The sequence below is a fragment of the Brachypodium distachyon genome, chromosome 5 (assembly GCF_000005505.3).
Source record: "Brachypodium distachyon strain Bd21 chromosome 5, Brachypodium_distachyon_v3.0, whole genome shotgun sequence".
Lineage (NCBI taxonomy): Eukaryota > Viridiplantae > Streptophyta > Magnoliopsida > Poales > Poaceae > Brachypodium > Brachypodium distachyon.
Window position 1 is genome coordinate 23,407,367 of NC_016135.3, and position 25,306 is coordinate 23,432,672.

At 42.9% G+C, this 25,306-nt stretch overlaps 3 protein-coding genes and 2 long non-coding RNA genes across 7 annotated transcripts; 1 reads left to right on the forward strand and 4 right to left on the reverse strand.

Moving 5' to 3' along the window:
* Window positions 1-1,054: 1,054 nt before the first annotated feature.
* LOC112269331 lies at window positions 1,055-2,930 on the reverse strand. Its single transcript, XR_002961063.1, has 2 exons — window positions 2,791-2,930; window positions 1,055-1,599 (listed from the first exon to the last, which is right to left on the reverse strand). It is a non-coding gene; the product is annotated as an uncharacterized LOC112269331 (long non-coding RNA).
* LOC100837224 (wall-associated receptor kinase 1) lies at window positions 2,518-9,813 on the forward strand. Its single transcript, XM_003580411.4, has 6 exons — window positions 2,518-3,689; window positions 3,736-3,798; window positions 6,274-6,429; window positions 7,350-7,373; window positions 7,458-7,622; window positions 8,409-9,813. The coding sequence occupies exons 1-6, from the start codon at window positions 2,810-2,812 to the stop codon at window positions 9,614-9,616; spliced, it is 2,496 nt and encodes an 831-aa protein (XP_003580459.1). The 5' UTR covers window positions 2,518-2,809; the 3' UTR covers window positions 9,617-9,813.
* Window positions 3,655-10,986, reverse strand: LOC104585416. The gene is made up of 3 exons (XR_002961062.1): window positions 10,600-10,986; window positions 3,990-4,217; window positions 3,655-3,874 (listed from the first exon to the last, which is right to left on the reverse strand). It is a non-coding gene; the product is annotated as an uncharacterized LOC104585416 (long non-coding RNA).
* A 1,372-nt stretch (window positions 10,987-12,358) lies between these two features.
* On the reverse strand, window positions 12,359-17,604 carry LOC100842922 (wall-associated receptor kinase 2). Of its 2 annotated transcripts, XM_024456322.1 has the most exons (4): window positions 17,195-17,604; window positions 14,186-15,383; window positions 13,909-14,061; window positions 12,359-13,781 (listed from the first exon to the last, which is right to left on the reverse strand). In XM_024456322.1, exons 2-4 carry the CDS (start codon window positions 15,051-15,053, stop codon window positions 12,589-12,591), a joined length of 2,214 nt encoding a protein of 737 aa, XP_024312090.1. In that variant the 5' UTR covers window positions 15,054-15,383; window positions 17,195-17,604; the 3' UTR covers window positions 12,359-12,588. The 2 variants fall into 2 exon arrangements, with proteins under 2 accessions (XP_024312090.1, XP_003580477.1); XM_003580429.4 differs by lacking the exon at window positions 17,195-17,604 and having other exon boundaries at window positions 14,186-15,685.
* Window positions 17,605-18,325: 721 nt separating this feature from the next.
* Window positions 18,326-24,209, reverse strand: LOC100838564 (uncharacterized protein At1g51745). Of its 2 annotated transcripts, XM_024455969.1 has the most exons (4): window positions 23,609-24,208; window positions 22,395-22,618; window positions 20,507-21,459; window positions 18,326-20,005 (listed from the first exon to the last, which is right to left on the reverse strand). In XM_024455969.1, the coding sequence occupies exons 3-4, from the start codon at window positions 21,378-21,380 to the stop codon at window positions 18,807-18,809; spliced, it is 2,073 nt and encodes a 690-aa protein (XP_024311737.1). In that variant the 5' UTR covers window positions 21,381-21,459; window positions 22,395-22,618; window positions 23,609-24,208; the 3' UTR covers window positions 18,326-18,806. The 2 variants fall into 2 exon arrangements, with proteins under 2 accessions (XP_024311737.1, XP_010227249.2); XM_010228947.3 differs by lacking the exon at window positions 22,395-22,618 and having other exon boundaries at window positions 23,609-24,209.
* Window positions 24,210-25,306: the final 1,097 nt, after the last annotated feature.

Genomic DNA, 25,306 nt, shown 5'->3' on the forward strand with positions numbered 1-25,306 from the left:
GAGACAATACATACGAGCCTGGCCTGGATTTAGTAGGAGCATGAAGTTGTCGCATGTCTTTGGTGCACGTCCCTGCCGTGTGTCTGTCAGACCGCAACGCAAACTGCCCGACGGATCGATGAGAAGGCCCGTAGCACGCCGCCAGCAACCGGCAGTCCAGGCCGGGGGAGGATCACGTCAAATATTGCCGTCTGGACGGCATTTTAGTGGTGGTTGCTTTGTCACGTCCAACAGGGCATGCATGCTTTCTGTCCTGTCGCCCCGTGAGACAGGGCAGGGCAATTGCGACGTACATATCGGGTTTCGCATGTTGGACCTGTTAATCCAAACGAGAAGAAATCATGCCAAGGTCAAGCCATTCTCCACAGGTTTCTTTTTTGAGGGAAAGTTCTCCAATGGTTGGTTGAGCCACTGATGATGAGAGAATGACACCAGATGCAATCACTGGCCACCGCTTCTGCGAAGCTACTCCAAGTCTCCCAGTAAGCACTAAAGCCGAGGCGGTGTCTTCTACGACATTTGCAACTATCAAGCTAGCCGTGCAGTTTTTCGTGTAGACATGCTAACACACGGGCCCCACTATATTAGAGATATAAAAAAAGATGATTAAGAAAAGATGTCAGATGTATAGACTTTTTGTACGGACCTTGACAACCTTTTCTTTTCTGTCTCCTTACTTTTTTCTTTTACTTTGATTCTTTCTCTCGTTTGTGTCAAGCCACATCATATGCATATTTTCGTTCTCACTTTTTTCTCTAACATTTGTTTTTTGGGTACTAAGTTTATTCGCTAGTACATATAACGTGTGACAGGTACATGTACATCAAATGAAGGTAAAAAAACAAATTTGTTTAGTAAAAAATATATACAAAGTGTCAGGTACATGTACAACAAATAAAAAATAATACAACATCAACTCAATTTTTAAGTACGTCGTGTACATGGACTTATGAGACGAGTACATGGTGTTGTTCATCACATGTATCAGAAAAATAAATCTTTCAAAATTTGGCACCTCTTTTGAGACAAGTACATCATATGGGTACATCACATGTATCTTAACAATTTTTAGTACCTCACATATCAAGACTGTGTACATCATGTATCAGTATAAAATCACAACACAAACATTCATAAAATATAAGTACCTTGTCATGTACCCAAGGTACATGATGGTACTAAAAAATCACAGCACAAAAATTCAAAATTACATGGTACATGATGGTACTCCAAAATTACAGCACAAAATCATGGTACATGATGGATCCAAAATAAAAAATCACATGGTACTCGTCGTAGATATGTATTCTCAATTTAAAGAAAAACCAACAGATCAAAAACCAACAACAATGCCTCTGTACGCAGGGACAAAGGAGAAAGCACTACACATCTGAACCGGCAGATCAAAAATCAAGAACAATGGATGAGGGCAGGGAAGGAAGGCGAGCAACAGAGAGAGAAAGAGGAGAAAGATCGATCATGGTGGCGATAGGCGCGGAGGAGGACGAGCGGCCCATGTACCAGGGCTGCATGGCCGGCTTCTCCACCTCTTCGACCGCCCCCAGATCCTCTCCGGCAAGCGCCCCGTGGGGATGGGATCTAAGTGGGCAGACGCAATTAACAAAGGGGTACAGAAATTAGGAAAAAGTAGATGGACAGGTGTGTGGCCAACACCGTGGGAGCAGATGCCGCTAGGTGCACTGGGAGGTTTGGCCAGTAAGCACGGAGCCAAACCGTGTTGGACCCGAATAAGAACGGTTAGAACATGTATGCGGTGGTGTCAACCTTTTCTTAACGATGTCACGTATGATAATTGTTGACATGGAAACGAGAAAAACGAAGAAATACACGACTATTCTCTTAACCGAAATATATGATTTCTTCACAAGGATAAGGCAATGATAGACCATTTTCCCATCCTATTATATTTCGCCATTTCTTACATTTATTTAATTATTTTTATCCACGTAAGCACTAATTTTAAGATACTCCCTCCATTTCATAAAGATTGTTGTATTTTGTTTCGTTAAGACAAGAATTTGATCAATTATAACTCTATTAATATGTGTATATCAATAGATTCGTCTTTAAAAGTTTTTTTTAATAATCATGATTTTGTATCATATAGATTATATATTAATAGTGTAATTCTTGGTCAAAGCTTTGTCTTAACGGAACAAAATACGCCAACCTTTATGAAAAGGAAAAGGCATGCACTAAGAAATAACCTATTATACAATGTTTTAATGTCTTTTCTAAACGAGATGTGGAACGCATAAGAGAATGAGTCTTATCGATCATTATGATTGCTGGTGCTATTTTTCCTCAGTTGTCGCTGCCTGTCTATGTTAAACCCACTAGGCTATTTATTTGTTCATTCATGGAAATTTTCTGTCGAATTCAACCTCATGCATGGACTCACGCGAACCACGCAAGTCGGTCTTTCCCGTGGGCCGTGGCTGTGATGCAATTTAAAATTGCCGTCCTGTACTTTCGAGTATCAAGTGACACTGATGTGAAATAGATGAAGCGAATAGACATCACTTTTAGAGGGTGTAAAAATGCATGGCAGGCTACCAGCACTTGCATATCGAAATTATTAAAAAGTAGGGACGTGCGACTGTGAGAGATGAGCTATTTACTGACCATGTGGTATTCGATTTAGAGTAAAAATGCATGTCAGGCTACCAGCACTTGGTTTACTGGTGTTGTGTTCTCCTAGTAGTCCATATGATAGGAGGACATGCCAAAACTAAAAGGAAAGGTCGATACAAAGCATATCAAGCTCACCTAAAGCATTGGAGGCGACATGTTGAGTGGAAGAGAGACCGGTTCAGCGGAGGCTGCAGGGCGGCTCCGCCTGCTTGCGCTCGTCCTCTTCCTCTCAGTGATGCCTCACGGAGCGCTCTCCCGGGGACTGGAGTTCCCGCCCCTGCCACCGCCGGCAGAGATCACGACGTGCAACAACGTCACCTATCCATTTGGCACCAGAGGCAAATCTCTACTGCCCGGCTTCCAGGTAACATGCTGGCAAAACAATGAGTCCATGCTACCGATCGGCGATCATAGCTACAGAATCGACCAAGTGTCCGCGGAAGGAGGCTTCGTTATCATCATAGTCGGGGCCATCCACCAAGTGTGCCACGACCACAACGGCAAGCCCATGAAGAGCACTGGAATCGGTGAGATCAGCTTGGAAGGGACTCCGTTCTTCTCCAGCCGCAACAAGCTGGTGGTTACTGGATGCAACTACAGACTAGTTGCCAACTTCGCCGGTGAAATCAACCCCTCAACACTTACCAGCTGCTCTCCATATTGTGACGGAAGATCCAGCACCACCAGCGCCACCGATTGCAATCATGGGGTAGCCTGCTGTGAGACCCCTATGCCGATGAACGCCTCTCAAGAATTCACCTTGACGCTTGAGAAGATACAAGGGCCCATCACAAGCGACGAGAACAGCACCTGCAGCACTGCATTCTTCCTCGACCAAGATGAAGATGTCTCCGTGAACAGCAGCGATGATGGGCAGACCCCGCTGAAAGGCCCGCTGTTGCCAGCTGGTGACCATAGGATGATCTTGGATTGGACAGTTGGGCGTGGCACATGTGACCAGGCCCTAAACTACAACTTCGCGACACAGTACTGCAACGATAAGAGCGAATGCATCGACGCAGTCAGTGGAGCAGGCTATCTCTGCAACTGCAATGCAGGGTACTATGGGAACCCGAGCAGGCTATCTCTGCAACTGCAATGCAGGGTACTATGGGAACCCGTACACCGCGGATGGATGCCTAGGTAAATATTTCTTCAATCTTCATCCACCACACAGATATCTATTAGACCATGGCCTGAAGAAATAACTAAATATCACCTGCAATTTCAGGAAAAAAAACTCACTTAAAATCTTATAATAGCTTGAGTAGATTAAAAACAAGTTTTCTTTAAAGAAAAACAAGACAATCTCCCTAGTTCCATTTTATTACTACCTGTCAGCACAAATTAGCGAAGAGACAGAAGTATGGAAAGAAAGCCAAACCACACGAGCCTTTTTTCGAACAACAGTAGTAAAGCCACCTTAGACACAAGCGATCTTGTGCATCGATCCATCACTGGAAAAAGAGTGTCCTTTATCCTTGCACAAGATCTTCAATCTTTGCCCTGCCCTGCTCTAAGGATCTTGATCATAAAATCTTCTTATCACACCGTCTATAATCCTGAAAACATAATTTATTAGTTCCCAGACACAACAAACTGTACCTGAATAGAAGATATTCAAGATTTGCTCTTATGAATTACTCCCTCGGTCCAGCTTTAGGAGGCGTTTTAGTTTTGGCCCAGGTACCAAGTCAGTCTCAGCAAGCAAGTTTTGGACCAAAATACCCTTTCTGTGAACACTGTTTGCAGTTGAACTTTTTTATCCTTGCCCAATAAGATGAGCCCAACACCGCACGCTAGCCAGGCCAGAGAGTCCCTCCAGAGAAAATGTTGGATTAAATATGCATGCATGCAGCTTGTGGGACCTAAGATGAGGGTACCCTGGTCACCTAGCAGCTGCAACAGACTACACGCCTACAAAAATGGGACTGAGAACTTTGAATAGTACGCCTGAAATAATAGGACGGAGGGAGTATCCACCATCCTGCCGTTGACTCAAAAGACTGGCATAATTTCAGAAATGAATACCCGGATTCTCTATCTACCACACAATTTTAAAAATGGACTTGACATACGTTTCTGAAGTTATCCCGGGTCAACAACCAACCATTAGAAAAAACAAAACAAAAAAGAACATGTGTTCTGGAGGGTGCACTCAAGGTCCAGAGTTCATGAATATAAATCGGTTTTTATCACGCAATAAAAGGAACTAACTGGATGTATCCACCGGAGGTAAACTGTCAAACATGAGGGATGAGGCAATCAGTAAAGTGATATTTGAAGCAATTTCAATTATTTCTAACCACATATTTATGTTTCATTACTAAACTGCATTAATAAATCTCACGTTTATTATACCATCCCAAGCCTCAACGATAGCCAGTTAGTCACATTCTTTTATCCACAACTACATAAAGATCCAAAACAGAACAGACGGGCAACATAAACTATCCTCCAAGAATAATATTCAATTATTCATACCAATTTCCTACTTTCCATCTCTACCTTGTTTTCGCTGCATCACAAGCCCAAACAACTCCATCCTCCCAAAAGGAGACAAATGAGAGGAACAAAATATTATGCTCATGACAGTCATAGTTGTAAAATCAACGGTCTGGCTCCAGTAACACCTCTAAATCCAATAAGAAACATAAGTTAAGGTCCTTAACACTAGCAATACCTATCCCACCAAATTTATTCTTTCGATAAACCAGGCTGAAATTAGTAAAACGATATATGTTTTCCTCCAAAATCAAACATCTAAGAGTTCATAATGAGAATTGACAAAAATTATCCACATAAAGTTAAGTAGAAAATGACCTCAGTCCAAAACTTGAACCAAATCTGATCCCAGCACCAGCCTTTTCCAGCAGCACTTCACTTGACTAAATGACTAGGCCAGTGCCAGATATCTTCGCATAAAAAAATGTGCGTGTTTCCACAAAAGAAACGCCGATTCAGGGGTCAGCTCCAGAGATTATGGAGCTAAGCTATGACTTACCTCCATAGTCTCCGGAGCTGACCTATTTTCCACCTTTAGAGGTTTAGCATCATATCCCCCTCGTTTTGTTCACGAAATTGCTAACTTTTTTTCGATGCCAAGATATCTGGCGATGACCTAGCTAAGTTCAGCTCCAGAAAGGCTGGAGCTTAGCAAACAGGTCAGATTTGGTTAAATTTTGGACTACGGCCATTTTTTGTTGAACTTTTAAAAAAAGATTATGTTGTAAAAAAAACGAGTTCATAGCTTCTGTGTGTTCCTTTAGGGATCTTGATGAAATGAAAGAAAGCAAATATAAGAAAGAGTGCGCCCAGGAGAAGATTACAGAAGTTTTTTTTATATCAACAAGCAAGTTACATGGCATAAGCTCAGAAAAAGGCATATAAAGGCATTCACATGCTGATTTGCATCCAAAAGCAGGCTCAGATATTCATATCATTATTGTTTTACCTTTTCTCAGAACAGAAGCAAGGACAATGAAGTTTCAATCTTTTAAATGACTCATAATTGAATTCAATTGCCATATGTACATAAGAGAGGCTAGAATTGTACCTGCTTTTATATACAGATATAGCCCTCTGGTTTCTAAATGAAGTGTTGCACTGTTGGTTTAGATATCAACGAATGCCGGAATAACGAAAGCAACAGTTGCATCCACCGGGACTTCTGCAACAACACTGAAGGAGGTTTTACTTGCTCTTGTCCCCAGAACATGATAGGTGATGGTTACAGGACAGGGACAGGCTGTACTGAGGCGCCCATACCATCTGGTAATGTCCTATGTCTTGGAACATTTGACAGTTTATACTAGCCAAAGTAGTGTCTTAGTTTGTACTAAAAAACATAATAAGACCATAAATCTTTTCTTTCAACTATAAATCCGAGTTAGTGGTCGTCAATTCACCCTACCAACAAGACTACTTTGTAGCTTGTTAGATGATCGTCATTTGATTGCCACCCATTTCAATGTAGTATGTATCACGATCTTTTGACTGGTTTGATGCATACTTTTGGGATAATTATTTTTTTAAATAAATATTTTGAGAACTCTTATTAAGCATAAAATTAGAAAACATGATCACATTAATATTTAAAATAACGCATACATGTAATATATATTTTTAATTCCGTAGCAACGCAAGTGCATTTAGCTAGTGTACTTAAAATACATGCAGTATCAAAAGCTGCATTTGAGCTACTGTTATGCACTACCTCCGTTCCTTTTTACATGTCTTGGACATTGATGCAGTCTCTAAACTTCGACCATTATTTTTTGTACTTGTTAGTCAAGTTATTTTAGAACTTTAATGGGGTAAAAGTATTTCTGAAGACATTTGCACATAAAAATCGAAATATTTTTATGTATATTAGATGTCAGAGTTTTAAAAGGTTAGACTGCATGCATTGTAGAATGACATCTTACAAAAGAACAGATGGAATATTACACAGGCTTTCATGTAGTCATCATATCCATTTAATGTCAATAATTTTTACTCAACTTTAATTCTATCTTCCAAGTTTTCTTACACACGTTCTTTAATCTCGGTCCCTGAACTGTAGACATGTATCAGATATGCCTATCTCATGGCAGAAATAGTTCAGGTTCTCAAACGCTGCTGTAGCCATAGATCTAATAATAACACTTAGTACTATCAAGAGATCTAATAATAACCATTCAATTCCAATGCAGGTTCCCCTCAGCAACAACCGCAAGGTATGGTAAACATAGTATTTGGTCACCAGTCGTGCAAGAGGACTAAACTGTTAGTGCTACTGATGATCTATGGCCATCTATTAGGTTTAAATCCGTGCACTCACCCTGAAACGAACCCCTGCGAGTACCCGAAGTACTGCAGTGATGGGCAAGGGGATGTTTGGTGCGATTGTCCTCAAGGCATGAGTGGCGATGGCCGGAAAAAGGGACGTGGCTGTCAAAAGCACTTCCCTATAGACATTGTTTTGGGTAACTACACCTGGATACAAAATATGATCATTATCTTTTTTTTTCTACTTCTTCTATTGATGACATTCTGGTGTAAAAAAAAGTTCTCAATTCAGTAGACTATACAGTGCACATATGATGGTCGATAATTCATAACAGAGCTCATCATCCGGTCCAAAATAAAGAACCTTTAAAAAATTCCATAGCAAACCCACACATGCAGATGTGTGTACACTGCACATTTGCAACTTTTCATGCTAAAAGTAGAAAAAAATTCAGCTATAAAAAAACAGACTTGGTGCACACAAATAGAATATCTTAGCCCCTCATCATTTTCTTTCATGTGTGGGCACCAAACTAACACATTTTTCCACCAAATTCGCATGTGCATAAAGTATTCACACATCTACTTATCTGATTGTTGGTCCTTTTTTCTACAAAATTGGAAACACACTTATTTAATCAAATGCATATGGGCGGACGTGAGCTCTAAAAATCTGTCTCCCTGCGTACAGCTATTATGATGGCTTTATTGACCAGTGAACTAGTACATGCATATTACATTATACAAGTATACATAGTATGTTCATGAGCAGGCTACCTGGATCAAACACATCTTCAGTCTTCGCTAATGTTAAAGGGAATTGACAGCTATGCTTGTCCTAAATATTAGGTCAATGTTCTGCATGGGAGCAGTCAGAAGTACCTCGCTGCCTATAAGCATTGCTTACAATGTTACTTCCACATGAGTTGCATGAAGAACAAAGACTTACACAGGGCATACATGTTGTCATACAATGTTTGCAGGTGTAGGTCTTGCACTTGTGGTAACAGTAACCACCACGGCTCTGTGCTATTACTGGAGCATGAAAAGAAGAGAGGCGAGAAGAAAGAGAGCTGAGTTATTCAGGAAGAATGGAGGATTGCTGTTGCAGCAGAGATTTTCGGCAATCACATCTCAAGGCAAGGACTCGTCAGCAAAGATATTCAGTGCAGAAGAGCTGAAGACTGCTACTAACAACTATAGTGAGAGTCGGGTCCTTGGCCGAGGTGGATATGGAACAGTGTACAAGGGTGTTCTTCCTGATGAGACTGTGGTTGCTGTAAAGAAGTCCAGGGTTTTTGATGAGAGCCAGGTAGAGCAGTTTGTCAATGAAATTACCATCTTATCACAGATCGATCACCCAAATGTTGTCAAGCTTTTGGGATGTTGTCTAGAGACACAAGTTCCATTGTTGGTGTATGAGTTCATACCCAATGGAACACTCTTCCAGCACATCCACAACAGAAGTCCACCTCACTCCTTAACATGGGAAGACACCTTAAGGATAGCTGCAGAAACAGCAGAAGCACTTGCCTATCTGCACTCCACATCTTCTATACCAATCATTCATAGGGACATCAAATCAAGCAACATACTGTTGGACGAGAACTTTGTGGCTAAAATATCAGACTTTGGTGCATCGAGATCAGTTCCATTTGATCAAACGCATGTAACAACCCTTATTCAAGGAACCATAGGGTACCTCGATCCTGAATATTTCCAAAGCAGTATGCTAACAGAGAAGAGTGACGTCTACAGTTTTGGAGTAGTTCTTGCAGAGCTATTGACAAGGCAGAAGCCTATCTCGGTAGGCAGGTCAGAGGAATCGTGCAACTTAGCCATGCATGTAGTGATTCTATTTACTGAAGGCTGCCTACTTCAGGAGATAGAGCCACATATTTTGGAAGAAGCAGGTGAAGAGCAACTGTATGCGGTTGCGCACCTCTCTGTGAGATGCTTAAATTTGAGTGGACAAGAACGACCAGTTATGAAGGAGGTGGCTTCAGTTTTAAATAAGCTAAGACGGTCATTTGCCAAGGAACAAACAATGAGAAGAAAAGATGAACCTGTACATAAAAATAATGAGCTTGTACATGAGGCAATACCAATTTCCAGCCTGCACTGTTCAGAAGGAAGCACACAGTTCAGCATGGAAGCTGAAATGATAGCTTCTTCTGATTCGCCAAGATGATGTACTTCTCGGAAATATTCTAATGTAACTTGATATCGAGAAGACGATGTGCAATATATTTATGGAGACATTATCTAAAATAGCTCAGAGTAATCACTAGTTCGGTCAACACTCAACAATCACCACTGTACTGATTTCCCAACTTTGGGGCCAGATCCAAATCTAACTTCTAATTTAAAATATTTCAATGGTATCAATGTGTCGGTTGAATTTGTTTTAAATCATGCCTTTGAAAACAACCATCATCTGCCCGAAACATAGGAAAAACCATGGGAGTGCACAGTCCCCATAAAAATTAGTCACACACACACACACACACTTAATTAGCCCCTCAGGATTATGTTGTCAGTGTGCAGTTTGTCCATGGTTCCAATGAAACTATGTTGATTAGAACTAGCACTGGCTTCTATCATTCCAAGTACACTTGAGGCCGAGCTTATATACAAAACCAGTTACTGAGCTGCAGTGCATTACACTCGTTTATACATATATGTCGGTGATCTCCCACACATACAGGTTATTGCTCGTGGCTTCAACATGGGTATGATTTTACCACCTCAAAGCAAAGTCCGACTCAATCGTGAATGCAACTATGCAGACAGTGAATTATACATTTCGTTTAATTAAGCAGTGGGATCCACCTGGTTTGATCAATATCTAAACAAATCGTTTTTCAACACAAGGGACAAATCGCCAGTCTCTGTCGACGAATGCACACGGTCACAAGTCCCCAAACTGTTCTAAGAATTCAGTACAGACCAGAACCAAAACTGGCACCAAAGTACCCATGGATTGCCTCTACCGAAATAGATATGGTGGACTTATTTGAATCGGGCTTAAACCTAGTATGAGAAACTAGTTTAGCTAGCGTCCAGCGTCCCAGCCGTTCAGCCAATAATAAAGGCAAACAGAACCGTAGAAGAAGGCAGTAGCAGATTCAAAATATACATACTCCATACAAAAAATCTAGGGTTTTAGTCTACCTCGCCGCCGTGCAGTCAGGCACGGAAACTCCAACGCGGCTCCGACCTGGCTTCCCCGCGCATCCTCCGTATCCTTCCGGCCAAAGGGCCGCGTGATTCAGGGCCGCATTTGCATCTCTGGGCCCGCGAGGGCGTGATGCGCTGACCTCATGAGCTTCACAATCGTGGCCGTGGTCCATGTCAAGGCCAGAGGCGGAGAGGCCACACTTCCTCGTCGGCTCCGACGACGCCCATCCGGCGCCAAATCCGTCCCCTCGGAGAAGCTAGCAGCTTGCTGGTGCTGAGAGAGGGCGCACGGTGCTGGTGGTTGTGGTCGAGGCCTGGTGGGCGGAATCGCGGCTGCCGCGGGCCGCGGCGCACAGAGTATTTTTATTAGGGTTTTGAGGGGTTAATTGGATCACGAGTGACCGTGACACTCTCTCCTCCACCCGTTGGAAATATGCCATTACAAAAACTTGACTTCGAGAAATGTCACTCTAATTTTCTTATACCTCTAACTATGTCATTCCGTCCATTTAAGACCAATTACTGTTCATCAAATACATGTATTTCAACGTGTGCAACAGTATTTATCATAATACTCCTATTTACAACGTTCGCAATACGTTCGAGTCCCTTCCAAGCGCCATAAACGTTCACAACATTCAAATTTGGTCCAAAATTCAAACTTCTCAGAAAAATCAATAAAAATTCAAACATTCAAGTTAGGGTCAGGATAGAGGAGCGCGTGAGGGATAATAAGAGGAAGAGGAATAGAGCTGTTTGACTTGGGATGAAAAAAAATATTCGTATAGAGCTATGTATATCCGTATTTAGACAGTATACGTGATGGTTTGGACAAAATGGCATGAATAGAGATATAAAAAAGTTAGAGTGACATTTCTCCAAGTCAAGTTTTTATAATGACATATTTCCAACCGGTAAAAATTATAATGGCATAAATCCAATTAACCTTTTTATTACTACTTACAGATTCCTAGCAGTACATACGAGGAACTATGCACGGTAACATGAAGCCTGTGAACTGTTGGCTTTACTACTCTGAAGAAAGATTTCAAATGATGCAGTTAGTGCTTTACGGTACAGGAGAGACAATCCAAAAATGTTGGTCAGCATTCTGGCTACTCCGAAGAAAGATCTCATCGAGCTAATCTGGAATGAAACACGACAACCAAGCTTCTGTACGTAAATGATACAGTGCTCCGCGAGGAGTAGAGTTTCTGGTCGCGCTCAAGCGCATCATCACACAACGAACAAACAGTCTCGAGTCATCGCCCGTGTGCTCCACGGCACGGCCAAGATCAAAAGTCTTTGCACGAATCGTCGCAGCCTGATGGACTCCCGTCAAAATTTAAGGGTCAACGAAAAGTCATTTTCCACTAGATGATCAGAGAGCGACCTCTGGGATGCCCCTTCTCCGACGCAACGAGCCAACCGAGTTGGACCAGAGATAACGACAGCCAGTACCAGTCACATTGACAGTTTGACACAGCGGACCAAATCAGCACCATGGACTGCCTTAACAAGACAGAACTAGCCTTAGGAAGCGGTTGATTGAATTGACTGCCGGATACAAAATCCAATCCTCAGGACCCGGAGACAACAAAAGAGTGCCGAGTGGACTGCCACGCCAATCCATGGTCTGTGCGTAGAAAACTACAAGGAACGGAGTACCACTTCAAACACAAGTGTTCGATGAATTTGACTATGTAAGCTCCAAAAGATGAATATGCGAACGAAAAAACTTTAGAATGGTGAATGGTAAAACGCAAAGACACAATAGGTATTCTGATTTATTTTTTCTGAAGTTTGGTACAATCCAAGTGGGTAACTTTAGGCGAGCCGTTATAGTTTATTGACTTACAAATGGCTCGAAAAATAGCGTTCAACATAGACCTAACGGAACTCAGCAACAATTCCCTTTACTCCGAATTTCTACGTGATTGGCAGCTAAACATAAAAAGAACAGCTCGTTAATTAGAAACAGGTCTAGCATGAGAGACCGTTGGATGGGAGTAGAATGACCTCCATGCTTTCATCCTTGGCAATGCCATCAAGGCTCGAATTTGATTGCGCGTCGAACTTCATATCCCCGTTGCATCTGGACTCCCCAAGCAGATGCTCTCCTTCAATCTTCAGGACCGAGTGTTGTTTCATGAGTCTTCTCAGGGCTTCAAGTTCAATTGCAACCTCTACCATCCTTGGCCTCTCTTCACCTTTCAACCTTAAGCATCGGAAAGCCAACTGTGCAACGGTTTTAACATGCCTCATCCCAGCTTCCTCGGCCACTTGAGAATCTACGATTTCCAGCAACCGGTGCTGATGGAATAAACAACTAAAATGCAATGCTAGGCTCCTCACCTCGTCAATCTGACCATCAGAGATAGGTCTCTCCCTTGTCAATAGCTCGATAAGTACCACACCGAAGCTGTAAACATCACTTTTCTCAGTCAGTTGGCTTGTCTGGAAGTACTCAGGGTCCATGTACCCTAGCGTGCCCTGAACTAAGGTCGTCACATGGGTCTGATTATGAGGTATTGGCCTTGAGGCACCAAAATCGGATACCTTTGCGGTGAAGCTCTTGTCAAGAAGTATGTTCGATGACTTGACATCTCTGTGAACAATTGGCATCTTCGCAGCTAAGTGCAAGTATGCAAGTGCTGAAGCAGTTTCAAATGCAATCCTTAGGCGATCCTCCCATGACAATGGGGCTGATGTATTGTGAAGATGATGAAAAAGGGCCCCATTTGCGATAAATTCATAAACCAATAAGGGAACTTCAGTCTCAAGACAACAACCTACTAGTTGAACCACATTCTTGTGGGTCACTTGTGAAAGAATAACCAGTTCATTGACAAATTGTTCTGCCTGGCTCTGATCAATTCGCTGTGACCTTTTGATTGCTACAACCATTTGATCTGATAATATACCTTTGTAGACTGTCCCAAATCCACCTCTACCAACTATATTGTTGTCACTGAATTTGTTGGTTGCTTTGTCAAGCTCGCCTGAGGTAAATACCCGCAACGGTGCCCTCTGTGAAAACATCTGCTGCTTCAACAACACGCCACCATTCTGCATAAAATACCTCTGTCTTTTCTTTTCAAATTTTCTCTTCTTAACAAGCCAGTGGGTCCAGAAACCGAGAACGATGAGAAGCAGTAGCAGAGCTAGAGCCGCAACTGCAAATGCAAAGTAGAATCCAGAGAAGAATTTATTTGATCAAGCATTAATCTAACAAAGCATGCCTCTTAGGATGAGCACATCCATCACATCACAAAAAAGCGAGATAGGGCTTAGGAAACTTGCCTATTGATATCTGCAGCGTGCCAATTCCTTTGCAGCCACTTCCTTCCTTGAGGCCATCACCACTCATTCCTGATGGGCACGTGCAGCGGAATTTTCCCTCCATGTTGATGCAGCCATGCGTGCACCGACTTTCGATGGAGCATTCATCAATATCTTGCCGAGAGTCACATGAAACCAAACAGAAATCAAATGAGTTCTTGCCGACTATTAAGTTCAGAAGACAAAAGTTGAGGTAGCAGGAAAACCCATAAATATCAGTAGACATGGTGTTCATTACCTTGGCATCCATCAGGCCCTTGCAGGTATGGGTTCCCCTGATATCCATTGGTACAATTGCAGCGATATCCAATTCCGTTGGCTGCATCATAGCAGTAAGAATTCTCCCTGCAGGCATATGATGCAGAGCGTTTTGCCTCCTCACAGCTACCACCATCTATGGACCACTCAAGAACAACAGGCCGATATTGAAGGCTCTTAGTTAGATTCAGGTCCAAGGTAGAAAAAACATAGGAATTCTCCTCCGCGATGAATGCCTCGGGACATGCCAAAGTACTGTTGTCCTTGTTGTGCCTGCCAAGCTGCCCAGTTATGTTTGTGAACTCTAAAGACAGCTTCTTTAACCCCTTCGGCACCGGTGCTTGGCAGCAAGCCACACCAGAGCAAGTACCATTAACCATGATATTTTTTGTAGAGCAAAAAGAAGCGCAGCCACTGCTATAACCACTTGTACCATTCACCAGCATGGCCACCATATCACAGCCTACTGCTGTGAACTTGTTTCTTGTATCAGAGAATGTGAAGTTGGTCCCCTCAAGGCTAAAGTCAGTATAATTCCCACTGCAAGGCTGTTTAGTGGCAGTTGCCAAGATGCTTATGAAACCATCCATCAACGAGATGTTGAGAATACCAAACACACTATTGTTAATGTGCAGTATCGGGCCTGATAAACCACATGTGATCTCAAACCCTTGAGCTGGGGAGGGGCTATGGCCAGGGCCAGCAATACCAAAAGGATAAGGGATGGAGATATTGGAGGGGGGGCACCTGGATGTACTTGATTCCATAGAATGAACAAAGGATGGAGAAGAACATGTGAGGAGGAGGAGGAGCAATGGCAGGAGAGGAAAGTGAAGGAACTCCTCCATCAGTCTTTGACAAGAAACAATAGGCCATAGCAAGAACTGAAGGGCTTATTTATCATCAACACTTAAGGGGAAGACGGGAAGACTAACAACAGTAACTACTGAAGAATTCAACACAAGTAAATGGGGCCCGTTGGTGTTGCGTTTGGACTTTGGAGAATGACTGTGGAGAGGGAAGCAGAGTTGCCGTTATTGAGGGAGAAGTCCTATATTTAGATGAGGACAGTGCAGAGTCTAATTCCAGGGTGTTTTGGTGGTACTCTTTTGAACTAGTCGGGTAGAGTTTTCCTTCAGCATGTCGCAGTAGAGTTTTGGTCTGTGAGGTAGTTGCACCTGTATCGGTTAAGAACAATGGTCTGTTTCAGTTTCATCAAAATGAAACTGGGACTCATGTATACCAAAAGTAACAGTAACCACTAATCAACATAGTCAGTTGTGAATTGCTTTTCTGTCATGGAAAATATCCCAGGCAGCAGACATGAGGCAAATTAGAAGCGGGGTCCATGCTGAAATCCTTCCCATGGTTCTCCGATGTGTCGTGTTCTCCTTTTGTAGAACATTCAGGTGTATCGTTTTCTTATATCCTATATACCTATACAAGTGCCCCCGACTAACTATTTTTCCTGAATTCTCAACCTTCCACGTCAGCGAGCAACACCCCCCCCCCCCCCCCGAACACACACACAGGCGAGGTGGTACTGATGGAACAATTGCTCGTCGCTGCCTGCGCTCAGGCAAACCTCTGCACCTCCCGATTGACTGGAGCTCCAGCCTCCAGAGCTCAATAAGAAGATAGCAGCCTGCAACCCGCGTGCTTGAACGGCCCATATAGACGATTGGCTTCCTCTTAGAAGTTTAACATACGCACAGCACACACTATATGCTGAGCTGGCCGTGATTATCTTAAAGTTCATCCTAGGGTCAAATGCGACGGCAAAGCTGCATTAGATTGACATGGAGATCTCAATTAGGGCTTCCAGTGCTTACCCTGCTCATTATTTAATTGGGGGTAAAATGTACCGTGTCACCTTGTTGGCTTGTTTCCTTCTCCAATATGTTCGGCTCAATATACGATGCTCTATTGCGGATTCTGACATTTCAAAAGGTGTGACTATAAACTCAATGATTTCGTGATATACATAAGTAATTATTATTTTTGTTCTAATACAACGATTTTATTTTTTGCCTTTTTGTCAATGACAAGGCATCTAACTAGGTGGAACCTCATGGAATTTTTCAGAACTTGCTTGCTGAGCTGTGTTGCACTGCAGCTCTATTGTATCTACAATGTCCAGTTTATGATATTCATGATACTCTTCAAATAATGTGTCCTTAAATAATTTGCGTGTGTTCTAATTTTGCTCTTCGATAGCTTTTCAATATATCCCCGCAGCAACGTCATCTAGTTATATTAATGTACCCTCCTTTAATAAATGGAGGGGGATTTACAGCCACACAAGCCAGTCTCACACTCTCAGCTAAGATGGGGACGTATAGTTGTGGAACTGTGACCACTTTCCCATGGTCAAGCGCAAGGATTGACACTGAAGGTGCCAAGTGTACTGCCATGGCATGCAGGGCAGCCAGGTGCCAGGGCTACAGCCATCAAAGAGATATTTGTCCCATTAACGATGAGTACGAACTTATCCCCATGTTTCCTCTTTGATTTCTTGTCTTTGCCTTTTCTGTGTCTGTGCCAAGGGGGACTGGGAAGTGGGGAGCTGGGAAGTTTTTGGTTCTTTTGACTATTCTTGTCTTACTTACATACCAGCATTGGTGCGTAAACTAAATATTATCACGATACATGCACACCATGGGTATAATTTCACCACCACCCGAGCCACCTGCATCCTATATGTAACTATGCAAGTATGCAGCAGAGCTAGAGTAATACTTCTCCCTTCGCCAATTTCAATCAGTGTCTGAACGCAAACAATACTGAAAATCATGCTTGGTCTACCGAAACGCCTGTACATTTATAAATCAGGATTAAACCAAGTACAGTACTAGTACTAATTTGGCATCCATTGTCCCAGACATTCAGCCAGCAAGGCAATTGCATAACCAGAACTGCAGAAGAAGCAAAGTACAGTAGCAGATTCAGAATGTAGAGATCAAAATTTCTAGGGTTATAGCCTCATTACCTCGCCGTCACAGCGCCAGGCACGAAAACTCCGGCGCGGTTCCGACCTGGCCTCCCCGCGCAATCTCCAGCTTCATCACCGCCTATCCTCCTCCCAGTCCCTCGCAGGCTCGCATAATCGGGGTGCTACATTTGCCTCTCTCGGCCCGCCGATCTCCCGGGCTTCAGGATCGCGCTCAATGTGGCTTCGCCATCGGCTCCCAGTCCAATGACGCCCATCCGGCGTCAAGCCGGTACCGAGGAGGGAGGGCGCGCGGGGTGGCTGGTGGAGCGAGCAGCATTGTGGTCGCGGTGACTCCGGGAGGGTGCCAGCAACGGCTGCCGCCCGCCGCGAGGTGGTTCAGGTTGTGTCCCCTGGCATTGCGGGCAGCAGGTGTCGTGGTTCCAGGAGAAGGGAGAGAGACTGCGCGCTGAAGTGAACCGAGAAGAGAAGCCAAAGTTGTCACGAGTCACGACTCACGACTGACAAGTACGCGAGACTGAAAAAAGAAAACTGTGCAAGATGGCAAAAGAAGAGAAGAACAATGCAATTGCACGCCATTCCTGATCCCGGCCCGTGAGGGACAAACAAAAGTTTTGGCTAGGTCTTCTCTATTGCACAAGACAGTGGAAGAAAGGAGATCAGACCGATAGAATTTCTGAAAATTTTCAGCACCTATCCGGTAAAAAATAAAGAAGCAAAGCCACTGTTTCAGCAATCTCATGAAATTCAGGGCTAACCATCTCTAAAATTTCCAGTACAAAATTACAGTAACATTAAAACGAGTCAGGCACCACTCACGCAGATTCCCAAACAGTTCCCATATGCTAAGATGATTTCAGAAATAAAGGTCTGAGATTAAACCAACGTAAATCAAGGCAGGGAGGAAGCACTCACTCCATTGGCTAATCCAATGTAAATCAAGGATTTTAATCCTGCTCAGATGGAAGCCTGGGTTGTTGGATCCTAACAAAACGGCAGATAAGCGTGGGCACGGCCGGCTATGAGCACGTCACCTGACCCGCGTCCAACAAAAACTCACCACCATTCTACCATGTCAGGGCACACAGAACTGGAGTTCTGAAGCTGAACACACAGAAGCACCAGCAAATAAAAACGACAACGCAGCACAGATTTTGTACTAGTAAAAACTTGTAACAAATATTCATCGACTGATAGAGATAATACGGTTATCAGAGATGCTAAATTGTTCATAACATTTGAGACAGTCGTTCTGGTATATTGCTTCGACTACTTACATATGTCTCACAAGTCACATACAGGTGAAGCAGGATCTCTAAACAGTAAAAATGAGTTGCAGATCTGAATATATGTGAGGCACTATAGACGACAACCAGAAAACCTATGAATTTCTGACTATGTATGTCACAACGGAAATTAACCAAGTAGATACAGGAAAAACGCTGAAGTTGGCCAATCCAAATGTCAGTCACCATTCTGGTCGCCCCTTTGTAGAAAGCTCCTTCATGGAGGTGATTCGCATATGAACAGTTTGCAACTTCAGTGCAACATAATGTACATACAAAAGTTGCAATCCTCGGCCAAGTCAACCATGCCAACCATTTGTCCTAGCATGGCCAGGGTTCATGCTGGACCCAGTATGCTAGCTTTTCTAAACACGGTGAGCAAGAGCATGAGATGGCCTGCCAACTGCTTCCATTATCCTACTGAACACAACCTTTGCAGGGACGCATGTGACCAGTGGAATTGCTCCCTCTGGTTCGATCAAACCACCCAAAATATTACTGCTCCTATGCGCCTTTGCTAGGCCACATTCTCTGAGCCGCTTTTTTGCAATGTGAATGGAAGAAAGGATTCTGATTTTCTGGCTTGGTGAGCTTCCTTCCTTGAAATTGGAGGGCTTTTTTCGAGATTTCTGTGAAAATGGCCTCCCAGAACTAGATATGTTCTTTGCAAGCCCAAGCTGCTGATTGGAAGGAGCAGCATCACTATCTAAGGTTGCTTGAGATGAATTAGAACGTGGAACTCTTGGCATAGCTGTCCTTCTGCCCTTTCGCCAAGCAGGTGCTGCTCCTGTGCTGTGTCCCAGAACAATATCACTGCCCAAAACAAAGTGGTCTGTTGAACCATCTTCAAGTAATTCAATTTGGATAGGGTGTCCAACAATAGCTTTGCGGTTCATGTTCATTAAAGAAACCAATGGGACACGCTCGCCTTGATAGATAGCCTGTACCTTCAGTTCAACATCAAACAACGTCGTGCCCATGTAACCAAGACGTGGGCCACAATTTCGTTGATACGATGAAGATCCTTCCTGGTATGCCTTCTGACCAAGAGAGGGTACCTGATCGCTATTTTGATTTAGCAGAGATGGCTTATCTGGATAATCTTTACCATGATATCTGTTAAGTTCTGAATAGTTTGTGGCCTTATCAATTAAATTTGTTCCATCAGAATCACAATCCAATTCTTGGTCCTCCGAAAAACTTTGACCAAATGATTGACGGCTGGATGCACCAATACTCCCAGTTTTAGAGTCACCTTCATAGGCCATGTTCCATGACCCTTCCATTAAACTACTGGATTTGTCTAATGACAGGATTTCATCCGCCTTACCGACAGGTCTCCTTGCTGCACTGCGTTGGTTGCGTTTACCTTTCATATGCCACTTGGAGACACCTAGCTCAGAAGAACCGTCCTCATCCTCCAAGCCATTTTGTCGAGGCATATAAGTTGAAAAGGTCAGCTCATCGTCATCGTTGTTATCATTTACATGCCTTAACTTACTGGGAGCCTGAAGGGAATTAGGATCACATGCATCTAACTCTGGGGACTGTCTCTTAGTATATCCTGCAAATAATATCACATGAAATGTGATGAAATAAGGCAAAATATCCACAGAGAAGCAAAACTAAACTAGGAAAAGCATTGGAATCAAGTATCTTAAGTTCCAGTCAGAAGTGGAGATTTTGCTTATGATAGTAAAGCACAAACACAATCAAGCATACTTAGTGTATCTCAATGAGCAATTTTAAACAGCATATTTCCAGAAAGGAATGTGCCAAATAAACTAACGAAATGTACACGGCACTAAGTAGCATGGTAGATATCATGTGTGCTCGATTATTGCAACAACTCCCCCGCCCTCAAGGAACTACGTGACTGTATGAATTGATTCGATAGAGAAAAGAACAATATTGTACGTTATAATTAGAATTTGATAACCTAAGCAGGAGCATTATTATTATTATTATTATTATTATTATTATTATTATTATTATTATTATTATTATTATTGCATCTTCCAAATACAAGTCCAAAGAAAAGGCATGTAGCAATGGAGGCACCTACTTTGCAAAAGTTCGGCGTCGTCTTCCGTCTCTGTTTCCGAGCATTCACTCACTGAAAAATCAGACCCATGCTTCTCAACTAAGTCCGGAACTGGTTGCTCTCCGGAAAAAGAATCATGCATATCAGGTATGTCAGGATGGGTATGTCCATCATCACAATCAGCAGACAGGTATTTGTCCCCACTTCTTTTGGTAGAACAGATAGCAGGCAGAGAATCCTTCCCTTTTTCAACTAATACGGCCTCAGAATTATCATTGTGCTGGAAAGATTTCACTCCGTTTTGTACAGCTTGAGCAAGTGGCCTACATCTATCATATTTTTTAACAATAGATCCTTCAAAAAGGCCTTTACCCGATCTTTCCTTCTTCAGGGCTACATTTTCCCCACCGTTCTCTATAATTGATTCTCCTTGCATATGCCTCAAACCAGAAAAACCATTCTCATGATTGCTGAGAGTGTTCTCTGAAGCCTCCCCGGCAAGAGATCCTGAAAACTTCCTTTTTGAACTAACATGAATACTCTGTTCATACTCTTTTGTTTTACCAAGGATAACAGAGTTATCCCCTTTCTGCTTTTTTTTGCTTTTATAACGAGTAGTGCTGAGATATTTGCATTGCTGAGTTGCTGAGCTTTGCAGATTCAACTGAGGTTGCTGCACATTGTTTCTTGAGAAATGTTCTGAAGCAAAGTTATCAAACTCTCTACCCATATCAGCAAATGGGATACTGGAGATGTCATCAGACCTTAAACCTGGATTCTGGTATTTTGATGCAAGCTGCTTACTCTCCAATTTAAGTGCATGGAGAATAGCATCTTCTCTACGAGCATATTTTTCTCTTCTCTTCACAGGAGTTCCTTGACAAGACATTGCCATCGCCTTCTCAATACAAGCATCAAAATCCCCACACCTGAATTCCTTGACACGTTTTGATTTCTCCAGGTTATACCAGTCACTGAAAAAAAAATTGTAGCCAAATCAAAACCAGGTAATTTTGAGCATTGTGTGTAATAAGCAGTTTGGCTGCTATTATTGTGAAATGAAAAAAAAACTTGAAGTAGTTCTGCAACATCTTGTGTACTTGCTCACAGATGGAAACAACTTTGATATTTGAACAAGCGAGTAAAGTAGCACATAAACAAGATACCATTCCATTTTAACAGTGATTGGCAAACAATTAAGTAAACAGAATTACCTAAGAAAATATTGGGCAGTGAAACTTTTAGGGAAAATAATCTTATGTGGAAAAGATATTGAAGGAGCAATTCCGCCATGGCTACGTGCACTACTCTACTGCTATCTATCTCTTGTTCAAAACAAAATTTCACGATTTTGACAGACCAAAGCAATCTACCGAAATGCAATAGACCAAGCATATCAATCAGACTGGCGTGGAGAATCCAATCAGCACATATCTACCTTTTCATACTTTAGTGGAACACATCGGTTCTCTATGAAACACCTCTTAAAACAGCTACGTTCCATTCCATGGTGGCAGCTAAAACATAACACAGTAAGCTTGGTATAATTGGACACATTGCTCTTAAGAACAAAGATTTTATTACAATCATAAGTTTCCTAATTGGTGAAATACAGAGAAATTACAAATCGTACTTCATAACCTATTCATCTGTTTCTGTATAATTTCAGACTTAAATGCCATTAAACCTTACTTTCTCGGCACATTTAATGAAAATGATGGGAAAAAACAACACTAGCTGTATAAACTGCAAATAACACATATACTGGTACTTTACAGCTCTGCTAAAACACATTCATTACAATATCAGCTCACATGCCTCCATAGAAGGCTATCAGAAGCAGCATAACAACACCACGACAAATTAATGCTCCCTCCTTCCCAATTTTCAGGTCGTTTAATTTGCTCACCAATACCAAGGAATGGTTTTTATGCGTGCAAACTGGACGATTGAGAATTAACTCCCGCGACGCTGTCATCTTGCAATGGCATCAGGTCCGGTCCGCCCATAAACGCTATGCACGGGCATGTAACTACTGGCCTCAGTGTGTGCTAGGGAGAGAAAAATAGCGCCACGGCTTTTCTACATGGCCCAGTGCATGCGCTCTGCTGTGGCTTCACTTCCTATGAGAATCTGCCAGGCCGACACTTTGCATGAGGGCATTAATTATCATGAGCCTTAATCAGGAGCTCGAACCAATGAACATAGAAACCAGAACGTGTTTAATGCACGCGGGTATTAATTCCTAGCTTAAACAACCTCTTTTATGGGATATTTAAGGAAAAGAACTACGACAACCTCTAAATTGGGAAGGAGGGAGTAGTTAAGAAAATCATCTGTGAGAGGAAACGGTTATCAGTAAAACGATGTAGTCTGCCCTAAGTTGACTGCATCACTTGCTTCACATCCACATGATAGTCTGAGTAGGCATGCTGTTATTACAGCATATTACATGCTATCTAGTAATTTAAGATCAAAGAGGTTACAAACTATCGACATTATTCTGTCAAATCACCAAGCAACAATTTACATATATACACCCCAGAAGATAATTTAAGCTTTCCTTCCACAGGCAACACACATGCAATGTTGCATAAACTTAAAGCGTAACAAGTCCTATCCCTATCAATGATATTCACTCCTCCAATATACTAAAAAAAATGAAGCAGTGGCACACATAATGATGTACATGACACATGAAGTACAACAGCCTAGCACAAAGCAGTCAAGCAACTTACTAGGATCAGGAGTGTTCCTGTAGGTGGTGAACTTTCCGCCTGTCTGCTAATTTCAAGTTTACAGCAAGTAATTGCCAAAATGAGCAATGGATGATTTTTATTCAATAAGGACTTATGGAATTCAAGTAACCTAGAACAAAAGTTTCTTGCAATAGTTCAAATGTTTGATTCTTGATCAGTTGATCTAATAGTGTTTGGAGTGGCAACCCAGTACATAACCTCCTGCTGTTCCTTGACGCACAACCCCTTATGTAATCAATAACACAGCGCACAGGCCATTTAATCCTAAGTAAACGTGCTAGCCTATCAATACACTACTAAGAAGAAACATACAGTACATCATTAAGTTAGGGAAAATAGCAGAGAGAGTGATAGGAACACTCACACGCTTGCATCATCGCGGCCGAGGAGCTTGACCGGAGTTCCTGTCTTTGGCGACACTACCTGCGACGCCCGAAGCTCGTCTGGCCCGAGTATCCTCCCGGGCCACCACGACCCGTTCCGTCGCCGCACCCACACGATGGTCCCTGGCGAGCAATCCGAGATACCACCGCCGTCCGCCTCCCCTCCTTCCCTTCCCCCTCCCTCTGCCCCCGAGCTCCGACCCATGCCGGCCATCAACCCCACCAAACGCAACCCTAGGTCTCAGTTCAGCCCGCTTCTAGAAGACTCCCTTGCCCCGGAGGTCCGCCCTCCATTCAAATCCGGGAAGGCCGCATCTAGGGGCCTGCTGTTCCCCTCCTCTCCGCCCCCTCCGCCGGATTTAGGGTTCCGGCGACTTGCAGAGGCTTTGCTCCTCCCGCTCCGATAACCTCCTCCTCGCCGTGATATGCCAGCGAGCCCGCCGACGAAGTCGCGGCCGTGTTCCGTCACCTCGGGATTTTTTTTCTCCGCTCGTTGTTTCGATTTCTTCTCTCGTTCTGTCCGGGACTCCGGGTTGGTTTCGTTTCTGAGTTCTGACGCCGTCAACAAATGGTTTTTGCCGGTTTGGTGGTCCAACGCGTGGGGACAAGTGTTAACTGCAGGCTCGAGTCCAGAAGGCTATGGGCCGGCGGAATCCGGATTCCAGAAACCTGGTACGCGTGGAGTATTTGTCTACGAATAGATGTTTTTTTTCCCACGCACCTTGTCACCGTAGTATAGGTGGTTTTCTGTTTCATAAGATTTTCAGGAAATTTTGAGGATTGTAGTTTAATTTTGAATTAGATTTCTCAGAATTCCTTCAAACTACGGGGAATGCACACGTGCTAGACAAGCCCTAACCAAGACTCTAGGAGACTGTTCTAAGAAATTTGAGGGAGTATGTACCGTACGGGTATAGGGTAGAGATCAATCGAGATAAAAGTAGAAGTCTAGTTAAAACATTTTTAAAAAATGCTAAATATAAGAGTTTAAATGTTTTGGATTGTTGAACGGATTTTAAAGGCATTATTGTATCTTATAGAAGAGGTAGAGGGGAAATTTTGCTTCTCTCGGTGAAAAGATGCTCCTCGATGCATAACACGACTAACAGGACGTGTTTTTAGTTGTACCCCTCCACTATATTATATAGCGGGTGAAAAGATTTACATAATGTGAGAGTTTGCAATGCATTATGGCAATAAAGATGGTCATACTCAGAGAGCTCGCACGACGACGTCCCTCATGTCGCATGTAAATCAAATCCTCACTCATCCGCTTCTCCACATCCTCGCATTCTCACACATTCTTTTTTTCTCTTCGTGCACTATCAACTCACGTCTTTCGTGTTTCTTTCTTTCTGTCTCGCTCGCACAACAACCGGAGTGCATGTGGTATGCAGGACCAATGAGGGGGAAACAACTATATTTTTTTTTAAAGGAGGTTGAAACCTTTGGCCTCTGCATCAAAATGATGCACACATCCATTTAGGACATGTGGATCGGTCACTTAGGATGGAAAGTACGTGCCATGATGCCACTCCCTAAAATGAAACTCATTTTATAAAGGACAGAACACCCATCTTTCTTACTCATCCACTCCGCCTCTATCACCACATTCAACTAGAACGAAGCCCAACACAAGAAGTAAAAAGGTTCAAAGGGGATGTTGCGAACTTGAATGG